General features: G+C 42.1%; 1 protein-coding gene across 1 annotated transcript; it reads right to left on the reverse strand.

Annotated features, from left to right (window-relative positions):
- Nucleotides 1-2,798: 2,798 nt before the first annotated feature.
- Nucleotides 2,799-22,615, reverse strand: jhy (junctional cadherin complex regulator). Its single transcript, XM_075487396.1, has 8 exons — nucleotides 22,263-22,615; nucleotides 19,218-19,923; nucleotides 12,785-13,170; nucleotides 11,896-12,193; nucleotides 6,781-6,867; nucleotides 4,963-4,968; nucleotides 4,189-4,311; nucleotides 2,799-3,368 (listed from the first exon to the last, which is right to left on the reverse strand). Exons 1-8 carry the CDS (start codon nucleotides 22,613-22,615, stop codon nucleotides 3,165-3,167), a joined length of 2,163 nt encoding a protein of 720 aa, XP_075343511.1. The 3' UTR covers nucleotides 2,799-3,164.
- Nucleotides 22,616-23,052: the final 437 nt, after the last annotated feature.

Genomic DNA, 23,052 nt, shown 5'->3' on the forward strand with positions numbered 1-23,052 from the left:
GCTCCTTAACATTGTAAAGACGAAACAGACTAGCTTGCTTTTTTACTAAACTATATTGAGCCATTACTGCTGAAAAACAGCGAATAAAATGGACGAGACAACAATAGAAGGTAGAGGAGTAACATGTGGCAGGTTATTTGATTCTCTACTTGATCTATTTACATTTCAAGACCTTAAAGCAGCTCTCCTAAGGTGCCTCTATCACTGGGCATTTGCATGATAACGTGCAAATCCACTCTTGTCTTTCGTGCTGGATTCACCGTCCTTCCCTGCTTTTTTTTTTAGAAGCGATTCATGTCATCTCCAAAATGTGATTCTGATTAACAAGAAGTGGGGCGGGGGGGGGGGGGGGGGGGGGGGGGGGCTATGTGGAGAACAGGCCATGCAGAAGGTGATCAATTAAAAGATTAAGTGTTTTGCAACACATGGACGCATCTGCATTTGGGCCTAATAGCAGGGCCATCAGCTCATTTTCAGGAAGGCTGCCGCCAACTGAAAGCGTACTTCTCACATCAAAGCATCCACGTCTGCCTTAGCTTCCCAATGGACAGAAAGGGATGCTAATTTGGCCCCCTTCATGTATGGCAGTGAAAGACTCCTTCAATTAACTGGATTTCAATGGCAAAAAAACGAGTAGGTGGGAGGGGAAAAAAAAAAGGATGCAAAGAGACACAGTCTGGATGGACGGTGATTCTCATTAAATTAAAAAGGGCTCGGCCATTTGTTTCCAACCGCGCATCTGAGGACTTAACACTAAAAACACAGAGCTTCAAAGAGTCCATGATGGGTTAAATAGAGACTATAATCTAATTAAAATATTGCACAGAGGTAAATAGGGCTTTGATTATGATCTGAGGGTTCAATTAGTGAAATGAGCTGCTTGAGAGTTTGGTTTTTGTGTGTGTGTGTGTGTGTGTGTGTGTGTGTGTGTGTGTGTGTGTGTGTGTGTGTGTGTGTGTGTGTGTTGGGGCGGAGTTACTTCTTAAAATATTACAGGACTGGGAGCAAATCATTTCAGCATCAAAGTATAAACCTTCATTTGAAAAAGTTAGAAAGTGGAAAAACTGAGGAAATTTAAAAAAAAAATGAATGAATAAAACGCACACATCCACAACAAAGAGTTTGTGCATCGGACGTATTCTAGTTGGTGTGGAATTAACTATCCATCTGGAATGGCTCCTAGTAGGCTCACTAGAAAATTAAGAAAAACGTCGCAACAAACAGGACCACAGAGCAGTTTTTTCCTTAATTCCACCAGCGTGTTCCATCACAGGGAGAAACACCCTGGGGATTCTGGCCAAAAAGTTCTCCCAGGTCATTTCTTCATTTTCTTCACTCCCAGCTGATAAATCTTTGTTTACAGGGTTGTGTGTGTGATAATAGACACAACCCTCATTTCCTGAAAAATGTTTTCTGACATGCAACAAAAACTTAAAATCAGTGATTTGTTGATTTCTACAACTTCGTTTGTATTTGGGAGAATATGAATTCATTTCAAATTTGATGCAGCAACACTCAAAAATGGTTCTGGAGTCATGTTTCCCCATCGTGTTCCTTCAGCTTCCTTTTAATGACACTTTTTAATGGTTTAGGTTTAATGAGGACACTGGTTGTTGGAGTTTTTCAGAGGAATCTGTGTCCATTCGTGCTGAATCCAAGAATTTAGCTGCTCAGATCTGATTCTCCTCTTCATGATGCTAACATCAGTTTTCCCCAAAAGCAGCTGAAACGTTGACTCATCTGACCACAGAACAAGCGTCCACTGTCTTTCTGTCCACCTGAGATGAGCTTGTGTCCAGAGAGCTCTTCCATGAGTTGATGTATGGCTTCCTCTTTGTGTAATACAGTTTCAGGTTACATTTCTGGATGCAGCCGTGGACTGTGTTGAGTATAAAAATGGTTTTCCAAGCTCCTACTCACTGATCATGGTGGCGTCCTGAACACTGTCACTCATATACTGTATAAACTATGCAGTCTTTCTTTGCCTCTATTCAAACTTTTTGTGTGTGTGTGTGTGTGTGTGTGTGTGTGTGTGTGCGTGTGTGTGTGTGTGTGTTGCTAGCATCAGATTTCTTTTTTTTTTATAACGCACTAAAGTTAGTCAGTTAAGAAACTGAGAATCATTTCTATGGACTTGTGTCTGTGTAATAAAGGTTTGAACAAACTTTAACTGTTTTCATTGCATTTTAGAAGTACCCACCAACCGCTTCCTGTCAGCATTTTAATGGACACGTCGTGAAATTCTACTTCTCGCCTGTTATAAAAGCACAACAGTACCCGATCGACCATCATCAATAACACGGCATCAACCGGCCAAATCAAACTCATTATTTGTTTCTCCTTCTCTGTTTAATGTCTTTTAAATAAATGAAGTTTCAAAAGAAGAGAATAAATCACAAGTACTATAGTAAAACAATGTTATCAGCCCTCTCACTGCTGAAAATCAAAAACGATTTGTAATACTGAGAAAAAGAAACAGTCATTCAGAGACAAGAAGCCCCAGCTGAGAGCTGAACCTGGAATGTAAAAGGAATTCAAAAACTTCTCATTTCTCTTTTTGAGTTCACCTCAAGTGGTCGGTGTCTCTTTTGACCTCGAATGGGGCACTTTTCAACCTCTCCTCAGCATTTAGTTTGAATACAATCTGCATTTAAATCAGCAACATTCTGAAGCCAGTGCACACCTACGGGGGAACGTTCCCATCCGAACCCGAGTTTAAACCTGGCTGCAACAGAAGTCCACTCTCAAAATACTCTGTACAGGCCCCTCAAAGTACACCAAGCCTTTTGTAGAGACAAACAAACAAAGACGTGACGCGACGTCTTCATGAAATGATCCGATACAAAATTTCATTGCACATTTAATCCGTAAAAAGGAGTGTTTACAGCTGCCATGTCTTGACACCGGAAGACAACAGGTTGTCCACAACTTGCATCACCTCTTCCTCAGCTAAAAGCAAATATCCCAATTGGTACATTTCCATCTGAAAAAGTCCTTTGTGTGGGTTTTAAAGTATTCTTGCGTGTTTTTATGCAAAGCATGAACGTGTAAGTAGGGATTTTGTCACTTATTGTCATCTATCTTTACCACCAGGTTTTAAACTTTTAGGCTCGTGTGTGCTGAGAGGACAGCACTCTACCTGTGTTTACGAATTACACACTGCCTCAGACAGCATAAACTTTTCTTAATAGTGCCGCAGCCTGCTTTTCTTCAACATGCCGTTTCCGTAGGAGCTCCAGCGTGGCCAGCTGGGACGCCTCCAAGCCCTCTAAGAAAGGAGTTTGCTCAGCGAAGCCTTCGGGCTGATGTTTTTGTCGTTGGGAGTGTGAGGCAGGAGGTTTGGCGATGCTCTTGGCATATTCCAAAGCCTACGTTTGAGGGAGAAAAATCAACCATGTTAAGTGGTTGCTAATTACTGTAAACAAATACAAGTGAAACAAATGAAAAATAAATGTCTAAAAAAAAATCTGCCTGCCATTGTTCTGTTTCTCTGATGTAAAGTATGCTGCGTGCTTTGGTTGTAAAACATAACTATGGGGAGAGAGAAAGTTTTTATGCGTCAGGATGTGATGAAAACACTTCATCTGGTCTTTAAATGGGGCATATACAAGCTCAGATGATAACAACACGTGACATATCACACTAAACCAATATGCAGAAGCAGTGTGTGATAAACTGAGCCCACCCCATGATTCAGTGGCTGAGAGACTGATGACTACATGAAGTCATCAGTCTCTCACATCACTGTGGAGGAATTTTATGATGGACACTTGGCCCTGAGCAAGTGATAATCTAAGGGCTCTCATTGTGATCAATTGTATATTTAGGGAAACTCCTCCAAGAAAAACCTGGGAAAACTGTCATTTTTTCACAATAAAACCTTAGCAGCACTGTTTCCATCTCACATGTTTCAGTTATGGGTTTATAGTACAGAATTTGACTGCGATGACTCGTACCGCTCCCAAGCTGTGTGAGGCCAGTTACACAGGATGAACAATGTAATGTTTAGTGACTCGACATAACTCCCTAGATAAATACTTTGTAAGAAAGGCCGGAGCATTTAGTGACAAAATACAGACATTTTCCTCCATCAAACAACAACAAACAGACCTGTGCCAGGCTTTACACTCATGGACACTCAAACACTCACATCCACTCAGAAAGAAACAGGCACACACACACACACACCTTCATCCTGGGAACTCTCTTCTCATTGCCTTCTGGGTCCCTGGTCGGAGGGAAGGGAATCCTACTTATCTTTTTGTTCTGCTCGCGGATCACGGTTGAATACAGCCTCTGTCGTTCCATTTTCTCAACACGATGCTGGTGAAAGACAGAAGCGGAGGGAGAAAGAGAAACAGAAGCAGATTATAAAAGGGGATTTAATTAACTGAGCCATTTCTCCCTTAAGGCTCTTCTCTTGTCTATCCCCTCGGCAGAGCCTCTCCACGAAGCCCAACAAAACCAAACACTGCAAGCCTTTCAGGGAGCCCATCAACGTTTACACATATCGTTCGCTAATAGGCTTGGCCCTGGAGATGCACAGGGCTCAATCTAGTGGAAATTGGCCAAACATGCTCACGTTTAACAGCTGGGGATGAACAAAGGACACGTCAAAGCACAAAGCGCACTTAACTTCTTAAAGGTACTTTCATTTGCTTTGTAAATGTCATTTTATCTGTGCAACAGCCTGGGAGCATCCAAATGAGGAATTCAGCCGACTGGAAGAGGGCAGCTAGTGGACATCAGGATTTAGGAAACACACACAATTAACCATCCCAACAAATTCTCATCGCATTTGTCTGTGCGACTCACTATTTGTGGCGAATGTTGTATTAATTTACACACGTAGCCACAGATGAGACACACATTGTGGCATGTCTGTCAGCTTTTGTAAGCTAATGTTCAATTTTGAGTTTAAAGGTTGATGCTGAAACCCATGTAGGAGTCACATGTAAAGACTTCTGCCTCGTACTGATGAAAAACTCTGTTATCCTTCATAAGATGGATACAAAATGCAGCTCAGCTTCTCTCCGTCTAAAGGTGATGAAGATCTTTCTTTTTTTTTCCCAAACTCTGTGTTTTACAGCTTGAGTTTATCAAGGGAAATTTTCTGATGGTTAAACTGCCTTCCACCTATGAACGCCTGATAATTTGACGAGTTTGAAAAAGCCCAAGAGAGCCTCTGACCTGCTCCCAAATGTTGGGACATGTTTCTGTGACCAAATGTTGCCGATGTGTGCGTTTATGAGGGGAAACCTGTTTGTGTGGCTTTGTCTTCTTTTTTTTTTCACCTAAATGTTCTCCTTTTCACTTTAAACGTGCCACTTTTTATCCTCCAGATGTTGTTTCATCATGCGGGAAATCTGGTTCTATATTTCTTCAATTGATTCGACACTTAATTGACGTCTTTTAGATTAAATTACAAATAATTAGTTTCGACTGTGTTCCAGACGTTTGATCAGCTTGTCTTTAAAGCTCCCATTGTTTCTGCAGAAGTTGTTGTTGTCAGATTTTTGACTGTTGAAGATTCTGATGTTAAGTCAAAGCACCTCTATAACTTCTTTTCCACTTTGCCAAGAAAATATTTTTAACAAAAGCACAACCAACCCACGAATGGCAGCAGTCATAAATACACGAAATAACATAACCTACAACGGACTAACCAAAATGTAGAGAGCTGTAGCCTGCAAACTTATACGATTCCCTGTCATATTGATCTCTGCCAGAGGAAATTGAAAATCCTCCTTATTTGTTGTAACTTAAACTCATTTAAAAAAGAAACTACACATCACCTCTTTCAGTTCTATCGTTTGACATATCAGGACATAAGAGAAAATATCACCTCATCACCAGGTCTTAAAATGAAGTGCAACCTCAGATGATAAATAATGACACAAAAAATGGCGTCATTATTTATTTAACTAAGACAAGACACAGAAGCAGTGTGTGAACAAAGAGTTTTATGTAAAGGGGCATTTAAAAATAATCTATTTCCCGTCTCAAAATTGTCTTAAAATGGACTCCACTGGAATTAAGAGAATAAGAAGCAGCCAGATGTTGTACGCAGTAAGTGTGAGAACCAGCATTCAGGTGTATCTTAACGCAATGCCAAGGAGGAAAGACATCAGCAATGATCTTAGAGAAGCAATTGTTGCTGCCCATCAATCTGGGAAGGGCTATAAGGCCATTTCCAAACTATTTGGAGTCCATCATTCTAAAGAGAGAAAGATTGTCCACAGGTGGAAAACATTCAGGACAGCTGTCAATCTTCCCAGGAGTGGACGTCCCAGCAAGTTCACCCCAAGGTCAAAAACCCAAGAGCTACATCTCAGACTCTACAGGCCTCAGTTAGCATGTTAAATGTTAAAGTTCATGACAGCACAATCAGAAAAAGACTGAACAGGTATGGCTCGTTTGGAAGGGTTGCAGGAGAAAGCCTCTTCTCTCTAAAAAGAACATGGCAGCACAGCTCAGGTTTGTAAAGTTACATCTGAACAAACCACAAGACTTCTGGAACAATGTCCTTTGGACAGACCAGACCAAAGTGGAGATGTTTGGTCATAATGCACAGCAGCACGTTTGGAGAAAAGCAAACACAGCATATCAGCACAAACACCTCATACCAGCTATCAAGCACGTTGGTGGAGGGCTGATGATCTGGGCTTGTTCTGCAGCCACAGGACCTGGACACCTTGATTTTATTCCTTTTACAGGGACAACATTTTAACTTGTGATTCTAGGTAAAAAGGTCAATGGCAAGGGGCTGTGATCACTTACTGCCTTTTCTGTGTGTGCATAGTCAGGACCTCGGCCTTGAAGTTTCTTATCCGACTCCAGCTGCTTGTCGTCTTTCAAACTGTACGCCTGAGAGAAACAGACAGAGGAAGTCTAAAGTTTGAAAGCCGACAATTCTTGAACCCTGCGTGTGCTAATTGTGCAAGTAATAAACTAACATGAACTGTCAAAATCAACTTAATTTGTATCATTCAATGCAATAACTCTCCAAATAATAGACAAATGCCTGGCAGGAGACACAGTGAGACAAAGCCTCAGGTCAAAAACACACCGGCACCACATGACACGCATCGAAACAGATTTTTCCTGCCCACATCAGCAGCGGTTAGCTGTGCAACACGCGGGATTTCTCAACACCATCCTAGTTTCAAGCATTGCTGCTCCTGTGAAAACAAACTTTTCATTTATACCCGCTCCATGTAAGTACACCCTGGCTCCCCTCCTATAGCAGCTCCTCTCTGATGGCGCTTTAGAAATGATTCTTTTTCTTTTTCTGCATCAAATGCATTTGCAGCCCGCAATCTGTGTTGTCAGATGCGGGGCTGGGTCATGACACTTCCTTACTGGAGCCTGTGGCGGCACTTGACACGACTCATATGACGCTCTGCATTAGTACGCCGCCGGCGTGCTTTTGGCTTCAACATAAGCAGCGCTGGCTTTTTGGTATGTTTTGTAACAGTCCTTCCTTCCCATTTGTCCATCTTACAATCTCAAAAGGAATATACAAACATACTTAAAGCACATTGCAGGGAATTCCACAGTCGATCAGGAGAAAACACTCAGCAATATGAGAGGGAATGTCATTACTATTCAATATTCTATATATTGTAGAGATATGCCACAGCATAAATACATACCTCATAGATATAGTGACTATTTAACTATCTATGGGATGGCATTCTAAATGTCATTCTATCAGCAAAAAGTCAGATCAATTGGATAATGGGACCTTAGTGCATATTTAGTTTGTTTTTTGTTTTGTTTTTTTTACAAAAAAAAGGATGATTTTATTTCATTCTCAGCCGTACTTTGATGTATCACAAAGTTCTGTCAAGATACCAGATTTTCATGGCCAAAGCATTCACAATAACGATATTACTGTGATTAGACTGATTATCTTTGTTATTTGTTTTCTTGGTTCCTTTTTTTGGCAATTGAATTACACTCAAACTAGAATATTGCACAACAACCCACTTGCATTCAGTCGTGTTGTATTTTTTCCGCTGACATCAAATGACAATATTATATGCGTATTGCCAACACGATGTCCATATTTCATTCTTTTGATATGGGCCAGAGTGAGTTCACCTCTTTGATCCAGATTAAAATACAGATATCATTGGTGCCCATTGAGGTCTCCTGATAACTGTGGTGATGACTTCCATATGGAGTCATAACTGAGCCATAGTGTTTCCTGAGGAACATCTCAAAACCTCCAGAATAGATTTGCCAAACACCCTTTGCAGACATTTTCAGTTTAAAAACAACACATTCTTATCACTTTGGTGACCATATAAATTGTACTCTGGGACCACTTTGAGCACCACAATTTCACATATGGTAATCTTGGTTAAAATGTCAACAGTGATGGGTTGCCATGTATTTTGGTTCATGGTTCATACATTCGTGTTCTCATTCAGGGTGAATTGGAATAACCTACTTTGGTTTATGACCAAATACCCAAACAAACACATATCCTATCAGCCTCAGCTGCACTGTCAATAGACTGTATTCTCAGTGCTTGTATTCTGTCTGCTCAATCATTGCGACATTATTAGGTTGGACATTCATAGCAAGCTGAGGTTGAAGTGTCAATTCATACAAAAACAGAGTGATGTTCTATACTCGTTCTTTTGCAGATGGTGGTGATGTTTTAGTTAATGATGACCATCACACACAATGATGGTGTGTGTGCGTAAGATTATGAGTACAAGGCCGCATGCAGTCCACAAGCTGTCACAGACAAAAGGGAGCTAATCGCTCCAGATTGCACTGGCTGCTCTTTGGTAGGAGGATTTCAGTTTCCTTCAGTCGTTGGCAATGGACACAACAGGATACCTTTCTTTCAAAGCCCTCTCCCCTCTCTCCAACCCTGAAGTCACACTCATCTGCTTTTATGCCCCGGCACTGCAGCCAGACTGCTTTACAAATTGAGCCTATAATCTCGTCAGACATGATGTGTAACATGGTGGGAAAGATGGGAGGGGTGGGGAGTGCTGAAGGAGGACTCTGTGACGGCTTCAATGTGGACCCAGCTCAAAGCAATGGAACATTTCTGTCTTTTCTGTTAGCAAAATTATCTTTTTGTTCCATCTTCATGTCTGATACAATTGACACCCCAGTTTTTGTTTTTACCGTTTAATTATTGAGCGTATTATCAAAAACATAAAATATTTTTTTACCGACAGCTAAGACTTAAAGAGCGAATACACACAGGGATTGGATCATTGTCTTCTGTTATGTTCTCTTATTGCACATCGAAGTCTGTTTCACCTCTCAGACTAAACCATTACATACAGAGTATTTTTGGAACAGTCACCGGTGTTTGAATCAAACTTGTACTGTGATGTAGATGTGGTTGAGAACTAATGAGAGGATGACTGGCTCACTTGCTTCTCAGGACCCACCTGTACAGCTCAGCAAGGCAAACCAGGACAACAAGAACAGCGAAATCATTAAATGCAAATCGGCATCTTTAGTGGCCCCGTCCTTCACAGACTCCCTCTCTCCTAATCACTTTATCCTCTAACACATCTTCAAATGGCTTTTCAGAGCATGCAGCTCTTTGGTTTATATAGTCATCATCTTCTAGCAATTAAGTGTATCTTAGTGGAGCTAGACAATTAGCCTGATGTTTTGTGCCCTCAGTCACCAGAACACTCCGGCTGGATTAAGGAGTCCCCACATGGAGACAGCTGAGGGGATTATTTGGGACTTCAAAGGGACATTTATTTGTGTAACCTCTCATGTACGTGGGGATTAAAGGCCAATGCCACTCAATTGAGGAATTCATGTGTCACCTTTGTTAGGTAAAACTGCATAATGTGTTATTTTTTTTCCAATGTAAATGTGATTGTTAAGAATGTATTGAGTGTGTTTTTGGAACAAAGTTTAAAATGCATACAGATGATGGACTAAAAAGCAGTAAGCTACTCTTAAAGAAGAAGTTTTTTTTTTCCCAGTTGTAAAACCAGACCTATTGGGCCAATACTATTTATGATACAACAAAGAGAACAGGTTCGATAGCATGAATCTGTCACAATTAAGGTTTACAACCATGTTTTTTTTTGTTTGTCTGTTTGTTTTTATAAAATTACTAGTTATATGTAAACAACAAACAAAGTATGCAGCAATTGTGACCACATCTACAGTACTGTGAGAAAATCTCAAGTTATCTGAGAAATAACTCGAGACTTTCAAGACTGTTGTTAGAGGAACAGGATCAAATGAGAGCACTGATTCATTGAAACATTGTGCAGACATAAATGCAAATACAGAGTTTGTATAACTCCAATGATCTTGAAAGTGAATATTTGGAATGAGCAGCTTTATTCTCCAACACAGCTTGAACGGTCTTATACCAGCCTTCTGTCATTTCTTTAAGCAGTCTTCAGGAATAGTTCTCCAGGCTTCTTGAAGGACATTCCAAAGCTCTTCTTTGGATGGCGGCTGCCTTTTGTTCCGTTCTCCATCAAGATGATCCCACACCTCTTCAGTAATGTTGAGGTCCGGGCTCTGGGGAGGATTCATCCCTCCATCAGACCTGTTGCCACTGATTTTCAGCCCACTTCTTGTGTCCTTTGGCACAGCTCAGCCTTTTCTCCCTGTTTCCCTTCCTTAAGAACGGCTTCTTGACAGCCACCCTTCCATGGAGCCCATTTCTGATGAGGCTTGGGCCAACAGTAGATGGATCAGCTGAAGGTCCAGATGCATCTCTCAGGTCCTGTGAAAGGACGTCACTTTCAGATACTGTCGATCTGCTGTTGATAGTTATTTTTAGGCCTGACACTTCTTCTTTTGTCCTCCACTTGTCCAGTTTCCTCAAATATTTGAAGGACACACTGCACACCATGCTGAGATATGCCACGTTTTCAGCTAACACCTTTTTGGGAATCACCTTCTTTGCATAAAAATACTCTCCGTCAAATCATATTTTATCTTACTTTTATTTTGTTCATTTATGTAACTAAATAAAAACGAAATGAGGAACAAATATTGTGTCTTTTCAACAGGTTGCTTGTAACAATGGCTGTGTTCGAAACCGCCTACTACATACTACATACTTGAAAACGGCATACTCATCGATCAGACAGTATGCAGAGCGTTTACACACAGTGCAGTTCACTCCTGCCCGAGCCGAAATCAGCCGGCCTGAAAAGCTGATTTCGCTTAAGCTATAAACTCTGTAAATATATAACTTTAGCAACATTTGAAACATTTTCAGCCGAGAAAGTTATCGTTTAGACCCCCATGGTGTTGAAAATCTGACAAAATACCAGCTATTTACAATTTTGTTCCCACAAATTCGGCGCTACTAAAGCTAGCCGCAGTGAGCAACGCACTTCCAGTTATGCCATTTTGACTGCTCTCGTCCCGTTAACAGAATTTGACCGTTCAAATGGCGATGGGCGACGTCACGTTACGTTGCATCTTGGGTAGTTTGAGTGTGACAAGTAACCTCATGATGAATACTCAAGATTTCGGCGAATCTAGTATGCATCTAATATACATCCGGGAACTTAAAAAAGTATGACTAGTAGGAATAATAGGAGAAGTAGGCGGTTTCGAACACAGCCAATGTCCAATTGGAAACTTTGAAAGACCTTCAGAAAGCCTGGAGAACTATTGCTCATGCCCTTAGCCTGCTTAGAAAAAAAGATGCAGTCATGAGGGGGATTAATGCAGTACTGTGTATTCATGCATGAATTATTCCAGGCGTACTCACAATGCCTATAAAAGGAATTCAGTAGTCAGATATGTTGTGTTTGTTTTTTGTGTTTCAATCTGTATGCATACAATCACAGTGATTTAAGACTCTGGAGCGGAGGAAACATTCTCTACTTTCAGGACAAGAATGACCCTCACAGACGTACCAACCTTGTAAGTTTCTCTCGCTCTCATCTGCTTCTGTTTTTCCATGTGTTGCAAGTAGCCGTCAGAGGTGCGTCTGTGTATGTGGCGGGCTGTGTTCCCACTCTGACCACTGCACAGCTCAGGCCTTTTTTCTGTCATTACCTTTCCAATTGGGGGCAGAACTGAGTAAGGGCTCGAGACCTGGGATAATGGAGTGGTGGGCCCCCTGGGCACGTTCTGCCCAAATTCCTCAGTGCGCATCTTATTCGGACACCCCCAGTCCTCCCCTTCACAGGATAATGGACTCTTCAATGCAGGTGTCCTGCAACAGAAATGTATTAATGCATAAATAACCAAGCGTCCTATGACAACACACAACTGAACAAAGAATATTTTCCAGGTCATGTTACTAACATATGGTGGCATTTTCTGTCTCAGTGCTGGAGCTGTCATTTGAATTTCAAACTAATTCACTCAACCTCTTCTTCTGCTAATACTTGATTGCGTCCCTATCCAGTTTTCCTCAGATACCAAACATCATTATCTTTCTCGCCCTAAATGGGGGTGTGAAGTGATGGCAACTTTTAATCACAACCAAACACATGAGTCTGTGAGACTAGTCACAAATTGAATTGCTAGTTTATTCAATCTGTTGGAATTTTGACCTGAATTAAAGATATTGATAAGCAAATGTGCTCCACACACATGTCCTTTTACCTGCTGGCCTTCAGGTCATTTTTGGAAGTGTTTGGAAGCGTTTGGAAGTGTGGGCGTTATTGAAGAGTATCACTAAGCAGTAAATGGGAACGCATGGTACTTGATGTACCATCAGTTTATGCTTGGTGCAAACACTGTTTTGGTGTTAAAAAGAGATTTAATTCTCCAATATCTGATGAGGAAGCAGTGCACTTACTGCCGACATTCCTGAGACATCTGGGTGGACTTTCCAGGATCTGTTTGATACGCTGGTGACACGCCGACTTCAGCGACAGAGCTCCACTCGGTATTACCACAAAGAGACGCCAAATTGACTATAGAATTTTGCCCTGTCTGCTGGAGTACTGGAAGGAGCTCGGATGGAGTGCTGAGGAAGATGTTGAGGTGGACTGTAGGTGGCAAATGCTGCGATGAAGCCATCCCCTGAGGTTTTGGAGAAGTTACAGGAGCTGGTTTTGCAGACAGAAAACTGAGACTGTCCCTTTTCTCATCTTTGACCTCAGGGGCAAACGGCTGCTGCTGTTCGGAGGTGTCCGGGTTTTCTTTCTGCTGGGTTCTCTTAGCTTTCCTGATTTCAGAGACCTGGGATTAAAACAGGATTAACAGTGTGAGAATAGAATTCTTCAGCGAGGCGTAAGGTGTCAAAGCGGTATGCTATAATAGTTTGACTGGGACTGTTTTAAAGGACTTTAAAGGAGCAGGTGTGTTAATCATGATGGAAACTCCGAGGCTGAAAAATTAAGCCACTCCCATGCACAGCTTTTTTTTAAAGGCCAATTAGACCTGTTTCAAAAGTGAGTCAATCCCAGGGGCAGTCCAAAAGCCAAAAGAGTAAACAATAACTATACTATCGTGACCCTGAAAGAAACCTAGATAAAAACCATTTTACTATCAGGTAATTCGGCTTTGTTTTTTTCTTTTTTTGCAACTGAATTACAGTCAAAATAGTGAAAATGGCACAAAAACTCATTTATTCAGCTGAGACCAAATCAAAATATCATCAAATGTGTGTTATCGAGTTGTTGCACAGTTCTAAGACAAAGTACTTGTACAAAAAAGTAGACCCTTGGAAACAATTCAAAATAGCACGACGGATATTAACTCTGTGTCTGTTTTTGCTTTTGAAGAAACACTTTCTGATTCTGAGTCAGTTATTCACACGATGTAATTCAACAACGTTTTACATGATTTAATCATTCTGCATTTAGATGGGAATTCTGTATTCAAATTTTGAAACTGTTGGCCCAACTATGACTCACCAGGCTGCAACTCATGATGATAATACAACATGGCTGACACATAATAGGCTATATCCTGTATATGGATGTATGTAGTCCATCCATCCATTTTCTATAACCGTTTAATCCAATTTTAGGGTAACGGAGGGATGGCTGGAGCCTATCCTGGCTGTCCTTGGGCGAGAGGCGGGGCACACCCTGGACAGATCGCCAAGTCCATCACAGGGCCACACAGAGACAAACGAGACACACAACCATGCACACTCACCCTTACTCCTCAGGACAATTTAGAGTCACCAGTTAATCTAACATGCATGTTTTTGGACGTAAACATACCCAATTGAAACTGTTAATATCGATGCTTTTGTACTGTTGTCTGAGAGAATTGTCAACCTCTCTATAGACATTATCATGTGTAATTATACACCTCTGTTTTTTAACTCCTTTGCGTATCTGTGATGTATTTACTTGTAAAGCACAGCGAGGGTCTGTTTCTAAAGGCGGTGTGGACGAAACAGCATCAGCTCCAAGTCAGCCCATTTACACAGCAACAACAACAACAGACCAACAATGATCTCCGAGTTAAGAGGCCCAATTCTTTCCCAAGGGTAAGAAGTGGCTGTCGCGCTTCTTTGCATGATCTGACCAAATTATTTAGCTGGGGCTCCGGGAGCGTGTTTCTCATGCATCTAATGCCACTGATTTAACAAAAAACAGAGGGAAAATATTTACATTCCTCTGTTTGGCACCTCGAAGGTGGCTGCTCAAGAGCTCCAAATAATGATGTTTTCCCAGTCTTTTCCATTTTCACTCCAAAACAGATTTTTTATTTTAATTTTATTATTTATTGAAATAATCTCTGGCAAAGCCTACGGCAACAATTCCAACAGTGATTGCTTCCACCTTCTATGGCAAGGTAATTAAAATACAGAGCGATAGCATCTATTGTGGTAGCCCCGGGTAGCCCCGGTAACACTAAAATCAAGCTTTCAAATGCAACACTGCAAAAAAAAACAAAAGGAAAAACAACCAGATTTTGCTCAATTTTCACACCATTGTCAGCCACACTAAACTGTTATTCAGCCTGGGTGGCTTGGGTGTCTTCCGGACTTTCTGTGCCTGCCGTGTTACTGTAGACACAAAGAGAAACCAACATGCTGCTGCAGATAGGTGAAAATACAAGCATCTTTTATGGTTTCATCATCCATGCACTGCAAGTGAAATAGGCTCTCCAGCCCATTAAAACCAACACCTCGGAGGTATCAATACCGCACCATTTCCATCCACGCCTGCCTTCTTCGACCACATATTACATCAATTTACTCTTTCAGCTGTTGCTAATGTATCCGTTTGTGGCAAAGAAATATGTTCTGTTAACACTGTAATGAAAATCATTTTGTTAACTTCAGGGCTCCCCTCAGTGACAAAGGACCATCTGAGTGGATCGATGGTATTGACAGGCTAAAGAGTTTTTTCGCTGAATGTCACTAATTCTCTGAGCTCGAAAAGGTGAAGGTCAGAAGGAATGATAGGATCCAGATTTAACACTTCCATCAATACAGGGTGTCTGATCGCATCTTAGAGCGGGCGATGCTCCTCGTGAAAATGCCAGACGAGAAACTTCAGCCTGACGTTCCAGCGTGCGCGTTATAAGCATTGAATTGCACTCATAGAGCAGAAGATTCCTTCGTGCTGAAAAAAAAAATATATCAAAACATGTCTCAGCGCTCAAGTGCAAGCACTTCTCTACACCTTTAAGCAAATCGTTAGACTTTGGGTGATTCCCAGAAACACACAAGAAGTCATAATACGGATATTTTAGACATTTCGGTCCTGTTACAGATGATAAACAAGCACAGAGCAGGTGTTTGAAGAACAGTAGCAGCTGTAACTGACTACTTTATGTCCAGCGGTGTGCACACTCACACACACAAACACCTCTCACCTTTACCCATTCCCACTGCCACGGCCGTTTGATAGTCATTACAAAAATCCCAATCAGCTGGAGCAAATGATCGAGTAAGAATTGCATTATGAGCACGGTAAGCTGTGTAATATCTTCTCTAGTAAATTGGGAGGCCCGTAATTGCTTCTCTGCAAGAGGATGTCACAACAAAGTCTGGCAATTGCAGCCAGCTATATTACCTCTTGTACCCGGGAAACATCTGCTTTTTGCAATGAAGACTTCAAAGGGTCTGTGGATCTTGAATTGCATTTAGCTGCTATTGTGGCCAGCCCAGGTAATCTTGATTAGGTGTTTAGACTGAGACAGGGTATACAGTGGCAGAGAGCTTCCAAGAGCTTTGGACTAAAGCTATTAAAAGATTGTACATTATGTTCCCCTGGCTTTGAAGTGAGGGTCTGCAAGAGGAGAAGGGACTCTGAGGGCCGAGTGCAATAGCAGGAGATTGATCTGCTACTTCTGTCTTATATCAAAGGAGGCCCGAACCTCGATGAAGCCAATCATTTCTACTGCCACTCTCCCACTTGGCAGGGCTAAACATTTGCTGCATTAGGAGATTGTGTACATTTAATAACACGTCTAATTATCACAACTTGCCTTCAGATTGCTGCTCTCCCTCAAAAGACTAAATGGGGCAGTTTGAAAAGGCCTGGTAACAACCAGCTTATCCAGACGTGTACTGATTCGTAAAACCGATGCTATTTGTGCACATAAGAAGATACAGGCGCACAGGTGGGAAGAAGCAGATAAAAGTGAGGCTATTCCAGTCATGAAAATCATTTTACGATGTTTACGAGTGCTCCTTAAATGTAACATTTTCCAACAACGTAATATTGAGAGGAGGGGATAAAATTCTCTACAGCTTGTTCGGTCATCAATATGTGATAACAAACAGTCCTATTCCACAGAGAAAAAAATGTAATCAAATGTGACAGAGAGACATTTCAAACTGCATTTAACTGCATTGTAATCGCTTTCCAGAGAGTATCTTAAACCAGAGCTTGATGTTGCTTGGCCAAGGAAAGAGAGGAATGCATAACGCAGCTCTGGCCAAATATGGATGAATCAAAATGACGCCATGATGACTAAGTACAGTAATCAAAGCTAAAGGGGTCCAGCAAGAATTAAAGAGCGTGACCTTCTTTTTTTTGTCTATGCAGTGTATAAGCCCAATTCTAAATGCTTCTTGAAAAGACCTGCTCATGATTACATGAATGCGAGCTCAGAAAGAACCATGTCGTGCAAATTTCACAGCAACCATATCAATCATAATGCTACAATGAGCTAAAATAAACATATTTCACACGATTCAACTCCAAAACCTGCCTTTAATTGACCTGCTTTATTGGTTATCGGCATATTATAGCCAACTTTGCCACACCGTGCTCAGCTCAAGATTAACCCTACAGTTAACAAACTTTATGCAAATAACTGCCCCTTCTTTTATGCCCCGTGCGCCCCCCCCCCCCCCCCCCCACCTATTGAGTAAGACATGTCTTTGTGGGGATAAGGCAATAGAAAACTAATGGGCGAATTTGGAGAGAAGATGAAAAAACACGCAGGTTAAGGAGAGGAAAAGGCTCTGCTTACCGCTGCACACAGCTAACAGCTCTTGACTATGTAAATGGTGATGATATGAGACATTGTGGAGGGCTGGGGCTCAGATGGGTGAACAAGGTTGGGGGTATTATAGCCTGCAAACAATGTTGTGGTCTGACAAATGGGGAGTGTAGGCCATCCTGACCAATTATGCCACTGTGCCAGGTGCAGGGATGCCTAAGAGCCCATTGGTAACCATGCGTCTCTGATGTTCTTGTTGTACACATCAACTCATAATAAGCACTGCATAGCCAGACATGCCTCTATTTATGCGGTGGAGGAGAAGGCAGATAAGAAAAGCAAGGCTTCTTTGTCAAATTAGCTTTCCAGTCTCGGTCAAAGAAAACATCATAGGATATCTTTGCGCTATTTGTCTGATATGACAATGAAAAAGCAGTGCAGATGCCATCAATATTGATAAATGAGTACAGGCTTAGCTGATGCAGGGCGGCGGGGGGGGCAAAGAAAGTAAAAAGAAAACCAGTTTGTCTTAAATTTTGCCCGCAAGAAAAGGGGTATTCAAGCAACGGCTCCTTTACAGAGTCTCCAAAATAGCCTTTCAAAAGTAAATACACTGACCTTTGCCTTCCTCTTATCACATAAGGTCACAATGGCTGGTCAGGATCCAATGCACCGAGTCCACAGGAAGGACGCTTCTGTTGATTGGGCACCAGCTGTTATCAGACGATATTCACACTAAATGTCATCAGTGGTCACTAACAAGCCTGATCAGGTCTGATCTTATCTTCAAAAAAAAGTTTTCCATCGAGTGTAACTCTGATTTAAATGAACGATGGGCAGACGCGGAGCCTCCATCGCACAGTCAGGGTGGGACTTTTTAAACACACAATCTGAAATTTGAGACAGAAGTTCAACTTCAAGTGGCACACGGCTAACCGGCATACGGACACAGGCTGGATTAACAAAGCCATGACTGAATCCCCTGTAGATTTATTCATGCCACCGGTTGAAGATACACACAGCACTCATTTTCCGTGCGTGAATAAAACAGCTGCAACTCACCAATACCACTGAATGGTAGGAACAAGGATACCAGGAAACAAAGATACGGCACGTTTCAAAGAACGAGTTATGTGCCGATCTAAAGTGTTAGTTTCTATTTGAGTGGTTGTACTAGTGTATTTTTTTGGCCTGATAGTTGGAGGCTCCTGACCTAAACAACTACAAAACTTAACAAAAGGGGGGGGGGGGGAATGAGCAGCCCACAGGGGAATGCTTTCATTTGATTGCCTTAGTATCATTTAGTATCATTAATCAAGTATTACAAATCAAAGGCTTCGAATACACCACTTTCCAGAGCTGCTTGGGCTCAGTGACGGCTACAGCCAGACAATTCCTTTGTTCACTTCCAAAACAAGGAAATCTAAATAGGGGCCAACAGATGTATCAAAAGATCAAGTGTGGGTAGTCCAACCGTCACAACGATGGCCTGTAAGGCTTCTGGAAATTACCAAGAAAAATCTCAAAATCTAGCTTCAAAATACCAGCATTACATTCATTCTAAAATTTCTGGAAGTCCGTCACCAGTCAAACCTCACCTGAAGTCATGTTGGTGTAACAGAAGCTCGGCGGCCTCACACTCATTATCAGTACTAGTGCAGCTCCTGGTGTCCGTTTCTGTAACTGCAACTTGTTTGAGAGACATGCCTGGGAGTGACCGGAACAGTGCTGTGTGTGTGTGTGTGTGTGTGTGTGTGTGTGTGTGTGTGTGTGTGTGTGTGTGTGTGTGTGTGGATCTGTTGGCCAGTGAGAGGGTCTCACAACAAGCAGGTCGTCCTGGTGAAGAGAACTTTGCTCTATATACGCACCTTTTTCACAGCATGAGCCCCCCCCTGCTGAAGTCTGAGGGCCTTCACATAGGAGCCACATGTGGACACGTTCCGCCCCAGGGTTATTTTGTTGCTTTCCACGATGTCCCTCGCCACACTTCCTGGCTTCATGTTTGTTAAAAGCTTAGGACTCGTCAGTGTGGATGTGCTCCTTTCCTGTGTCTGAACGGGTCCTCCCTTTGTGTGTCTCAGTTCTTGCTGGCTGTAGTTTTGAAAATCCTGGATGTGCACAGCCTGCGTGTCCTTTGTCAGCTCAGGAGGCCTGCCGATGTTTTCCCCGTCATTGCCGCAGCTCTCTTCACCGTTTTCTTTAACTCCACGCCGCAAAGTGTTGCGACCTTCATTCTGAGAAGAAGAGCTGAATGGTCCTGAAAGCTCTGCTTCCGGTGATCTCAGCTGTAAAGAAAGGTTGGCATAGCGGGGGGATGCTGGGGGGCTACTTTGATCACTTTGTGAGTGTAAGTGGAACGACTTGTGACTTGTGCCACCGACATATCTGTAGCCTCCTTTTATCAGCAGTCCCTCTCTGTCGCCACACGACCGATTAGACGTCTCTTTGAGGTTTTGGTAGTGCTCGTCGACAGAAATGTGTGGACTTTCATTGAAGCGGCCGGCTCCCTTAAGGTTAGTCCTCCAGTTGGGATCGTAGCGGAGGTCAAAATAGGCAGCGTCAGAGAGCAGTGGGCTGCAAAGTTAAAAAGGTAAGTTCGCAAGTTAACATAAGGACGTTACTGTCTTTTTCAGTTGATAATATCATATAGAATATTTTCAATTATTGGTAATTAATTCAAGTTTTAGAAACCAGTTTTATAGATGATATTTTTGAGTCCAAACAAAGCATTGCACACATATGAAAGCCCCCGTAGGCCTGCATTGAGAGGTCAAAGGAGCAAGGGGCATTACACCATTATTGAAATTATGGTGTCCTCAAACAAAGAGAGCTCGGCTTTATTAGAGACTTTGAAATTGAAACAGATGAGGGGGATTATGAGCCTGTATTTACAGATAATTTTCGTATTTTCACCTCCAAGCTCACTAATGAGAGAGTGTTTGAGAGCTACTAGCGAGGGAATGGCTCACAAACGGCAATTTTCAGCTTATAAAATAGCCTGAAAATTGCAGACTAAAATGCTCTTTCTGATGGTGATGAAAAGATCTCATTAAAATAAATAGCAGAGAGCCTCTTTGTTGTGCTTACTGGGAGGACAAGGGGAACCTAATTCTCCTGCCGTGATGTTGTGTGGTGGTGGCGGTGGGAGGCGGAGGGAGGGGGTCGCTAGGGTGTAGAGCCCTTCACTTCGATGAGGCCAAAAGGGTAAGGGATGTCTCTCTAATGACTCAGACTCAAACAAGTAGGAGAATGCATTACAGGCAACATGCAGCTGGGCGTGATGCCCCTAACGCTGGCCGAACACCACAGCGTATTATTTTCTTGCTCAGGATAAACATGCAAGTGAAATATTTTGACCAACTCTGAATGGGAAAACGAAAAAACTGGCCATTCAAACCGCATCCAAAAACCCCGTTGCAATATTTGAAGAGAGATAGGTGGAGATTATAGTGAAGAGGGATGAATGGCGTTGCCTAAATAGGAATCTTCTGCTTGAATAAGGGATGCCCAATGGATTTGTAAACTATAAAGTGGCATTGTGTGAAAAGGCTTGCTCGTCTCTGAGAAGGCAGCAGAGGGCTGTGATGGGAAAGGGACGGCGTCCACTTCCTCGCCACTGTGTAATAGAGCCTTTTGTGAGAATATGTCACGGTCATTTTCCTCTGAAACAATGCACTTTGGAGGCGGACTCGCACTTGCTGGGCATCGCCGGGGTTAATGACTGGAAAATTGAGAACGACCCTTTTCTGTTTGGAGGTAAATGACTATCTGTCAGTGTCTGAAGGGAAGGGAGGAAACAAAGGCACAAGAAGACAACAGAGGAGAGTGAGATGCCTACCGCTAGTTCCTGGAAAAAAAAAAGAGAGAAAAATCCCCTTTAAAGCAACAATGATTATCCCTAATGGCCCACAGGTGAACACTTACTGTCATCCACCCAACAGAACAAAAATCTAATTTCCCTCAAACAAAAGCTTATATTTCGAAAACATCAGAATTAGGTTATTCTCACTGAATATACCATCAACGCCTGTGTCTCACTGAATCACTGACACCTTTTTATTTGTAAGCGATGAATGGAGGTTATTCATCCTTTATCATCCCAGTGCTGTTTAAAAGTAAAAGGTTTGATTGCTGCTGCCCTTCTCTTTGTTGTGCTCCATCTAAGCAATACTCTTATCTGCTTAATTTGAATTCATTTGCAACAGACAGCCAAAGTGACCGCTCAGTTCAATGGAAAGCTGAACAAGGTTAGGTGCAAATTCTAACATGGTCAATAGCTTAAATAATTAGATGTTTGTAGATTTACTGTGACGCACGAGTCCTCTCAGCCAATTTTGTATTCAGATTTTTTTCCCAATCTATAGTGATCATCTATCTCTGTGACCGCCATGTGTGAGATGAATTCAATTCAAAACATAAAAGACAATTGTTAGTGATATTTTTCATTTTTTTTACCTAAAAATAGCAACCACTTTTAATGATCAGTCACTAACAGCATAGCGTAATTACTGCCATCTACTGGCCACATCGTGTCACTGCATGTCAAAATGAGTGAACCGAGATTCATTTTAAGAAGAAAGTGCACCCTCTTTCTCCTCAGGACATAATCTAATCTCCTGGTCCTCATCATATTTTGAATAAAACCTCTGCTGAAAAATACCACATGACATATCACACGGCGCCGTTCTTCATTTAAGAAGAACTAAACCGAATAGCAGAAGCAATGAGTGGAAAATGAAGTCCGCTCTTTCTGTTTCTATAAGAATTAAGAGGGTAAGTAGCGTTTCTGATGTCTTCGCTTTTGCACAGGTTAACAGGCTGCTTGTTTGTACTGCTCACGAACTTTAATGTCTTTTCACATGACACTAAACTAGTGACTATTCACCAGTCAAAGAGGAAGTAGTGCAGTTTACCTGCTGTCTCCATCCCCATCATCCGCTGCCAAACATTTAGTGTGGGAAGGGACGCGGTTCTCCTGTGCTGCTACTTCTAGGCTATCATAAACCTCCAGATCTTCAGTTTCATCTTCTTCCGCATCTTGATTTCGTCCATCTCTGTGCATTAAAATGTGAGCGTTCTCTTCCTCAGTGAGTACAAACTTGATTTGATGGAGGCGGTCGGCCTGCGTATGGAGCTGCTGCTGGTACGCTCTCTCCTGAGCCAAGCTCTCTGTATCCGACAGCACAGAGTATCGCGGAGAAGGAAGCCTCTCTTCCTCAATCTTTAATACGGGACACGTCTTTCCACGGTTGATGCCTTCCTCCATGTTTTAGGTGAGCAGCCTGCGTCATGAAGATCTTATATATGTCACTGTCAAATATAAAGAAGAGAGGGTTACTTGTAAACACTACAACCAACTGAAAAGAAAAGCCTAAGACACACGAGGACCTGATCTGTATACGCTTCATGACTTGCAACTACTCCATCCTACCAGGATAACACTGTATCTACAATAAATACTTTAGAGTCTAGTGCCTTTTCTCTATTTTATCGCTTTCTTATCAAGAAATGTACATTTGTCCCCAAGTCTTCCCTTTTATTGTCTTGTTTTAAAGTCCTCTACTTTAATGTCAGGAGAAGACCTAAAACGTGAAGGAAGGAGGCGAGGGCAGGAATCCAGTCCTTGTACCTGACCCTAACCCTAACCCGTTGGGGGGGGCACTACCCAGCTGGCACCTAACTCAAGGGATGTTGTTGTGTCTA

This window comes from Odontesthes bonariensis, chromosome 16 (genome assembly GCF_027942865.1).
Source record: "Odontesthes bonariensis isolate fOdoBon6 chromosome 16, fOdoBon6.hap1, whole genome shotgun sequence".
Classification (NCBI taxonomy): domain Eukaryota; kingdom Metazoa; phylum Chordata; class Actinopteri; order Atheriniformes; family Atherinopsidae; genus Odontesthes; species Odontesthes bonariensis.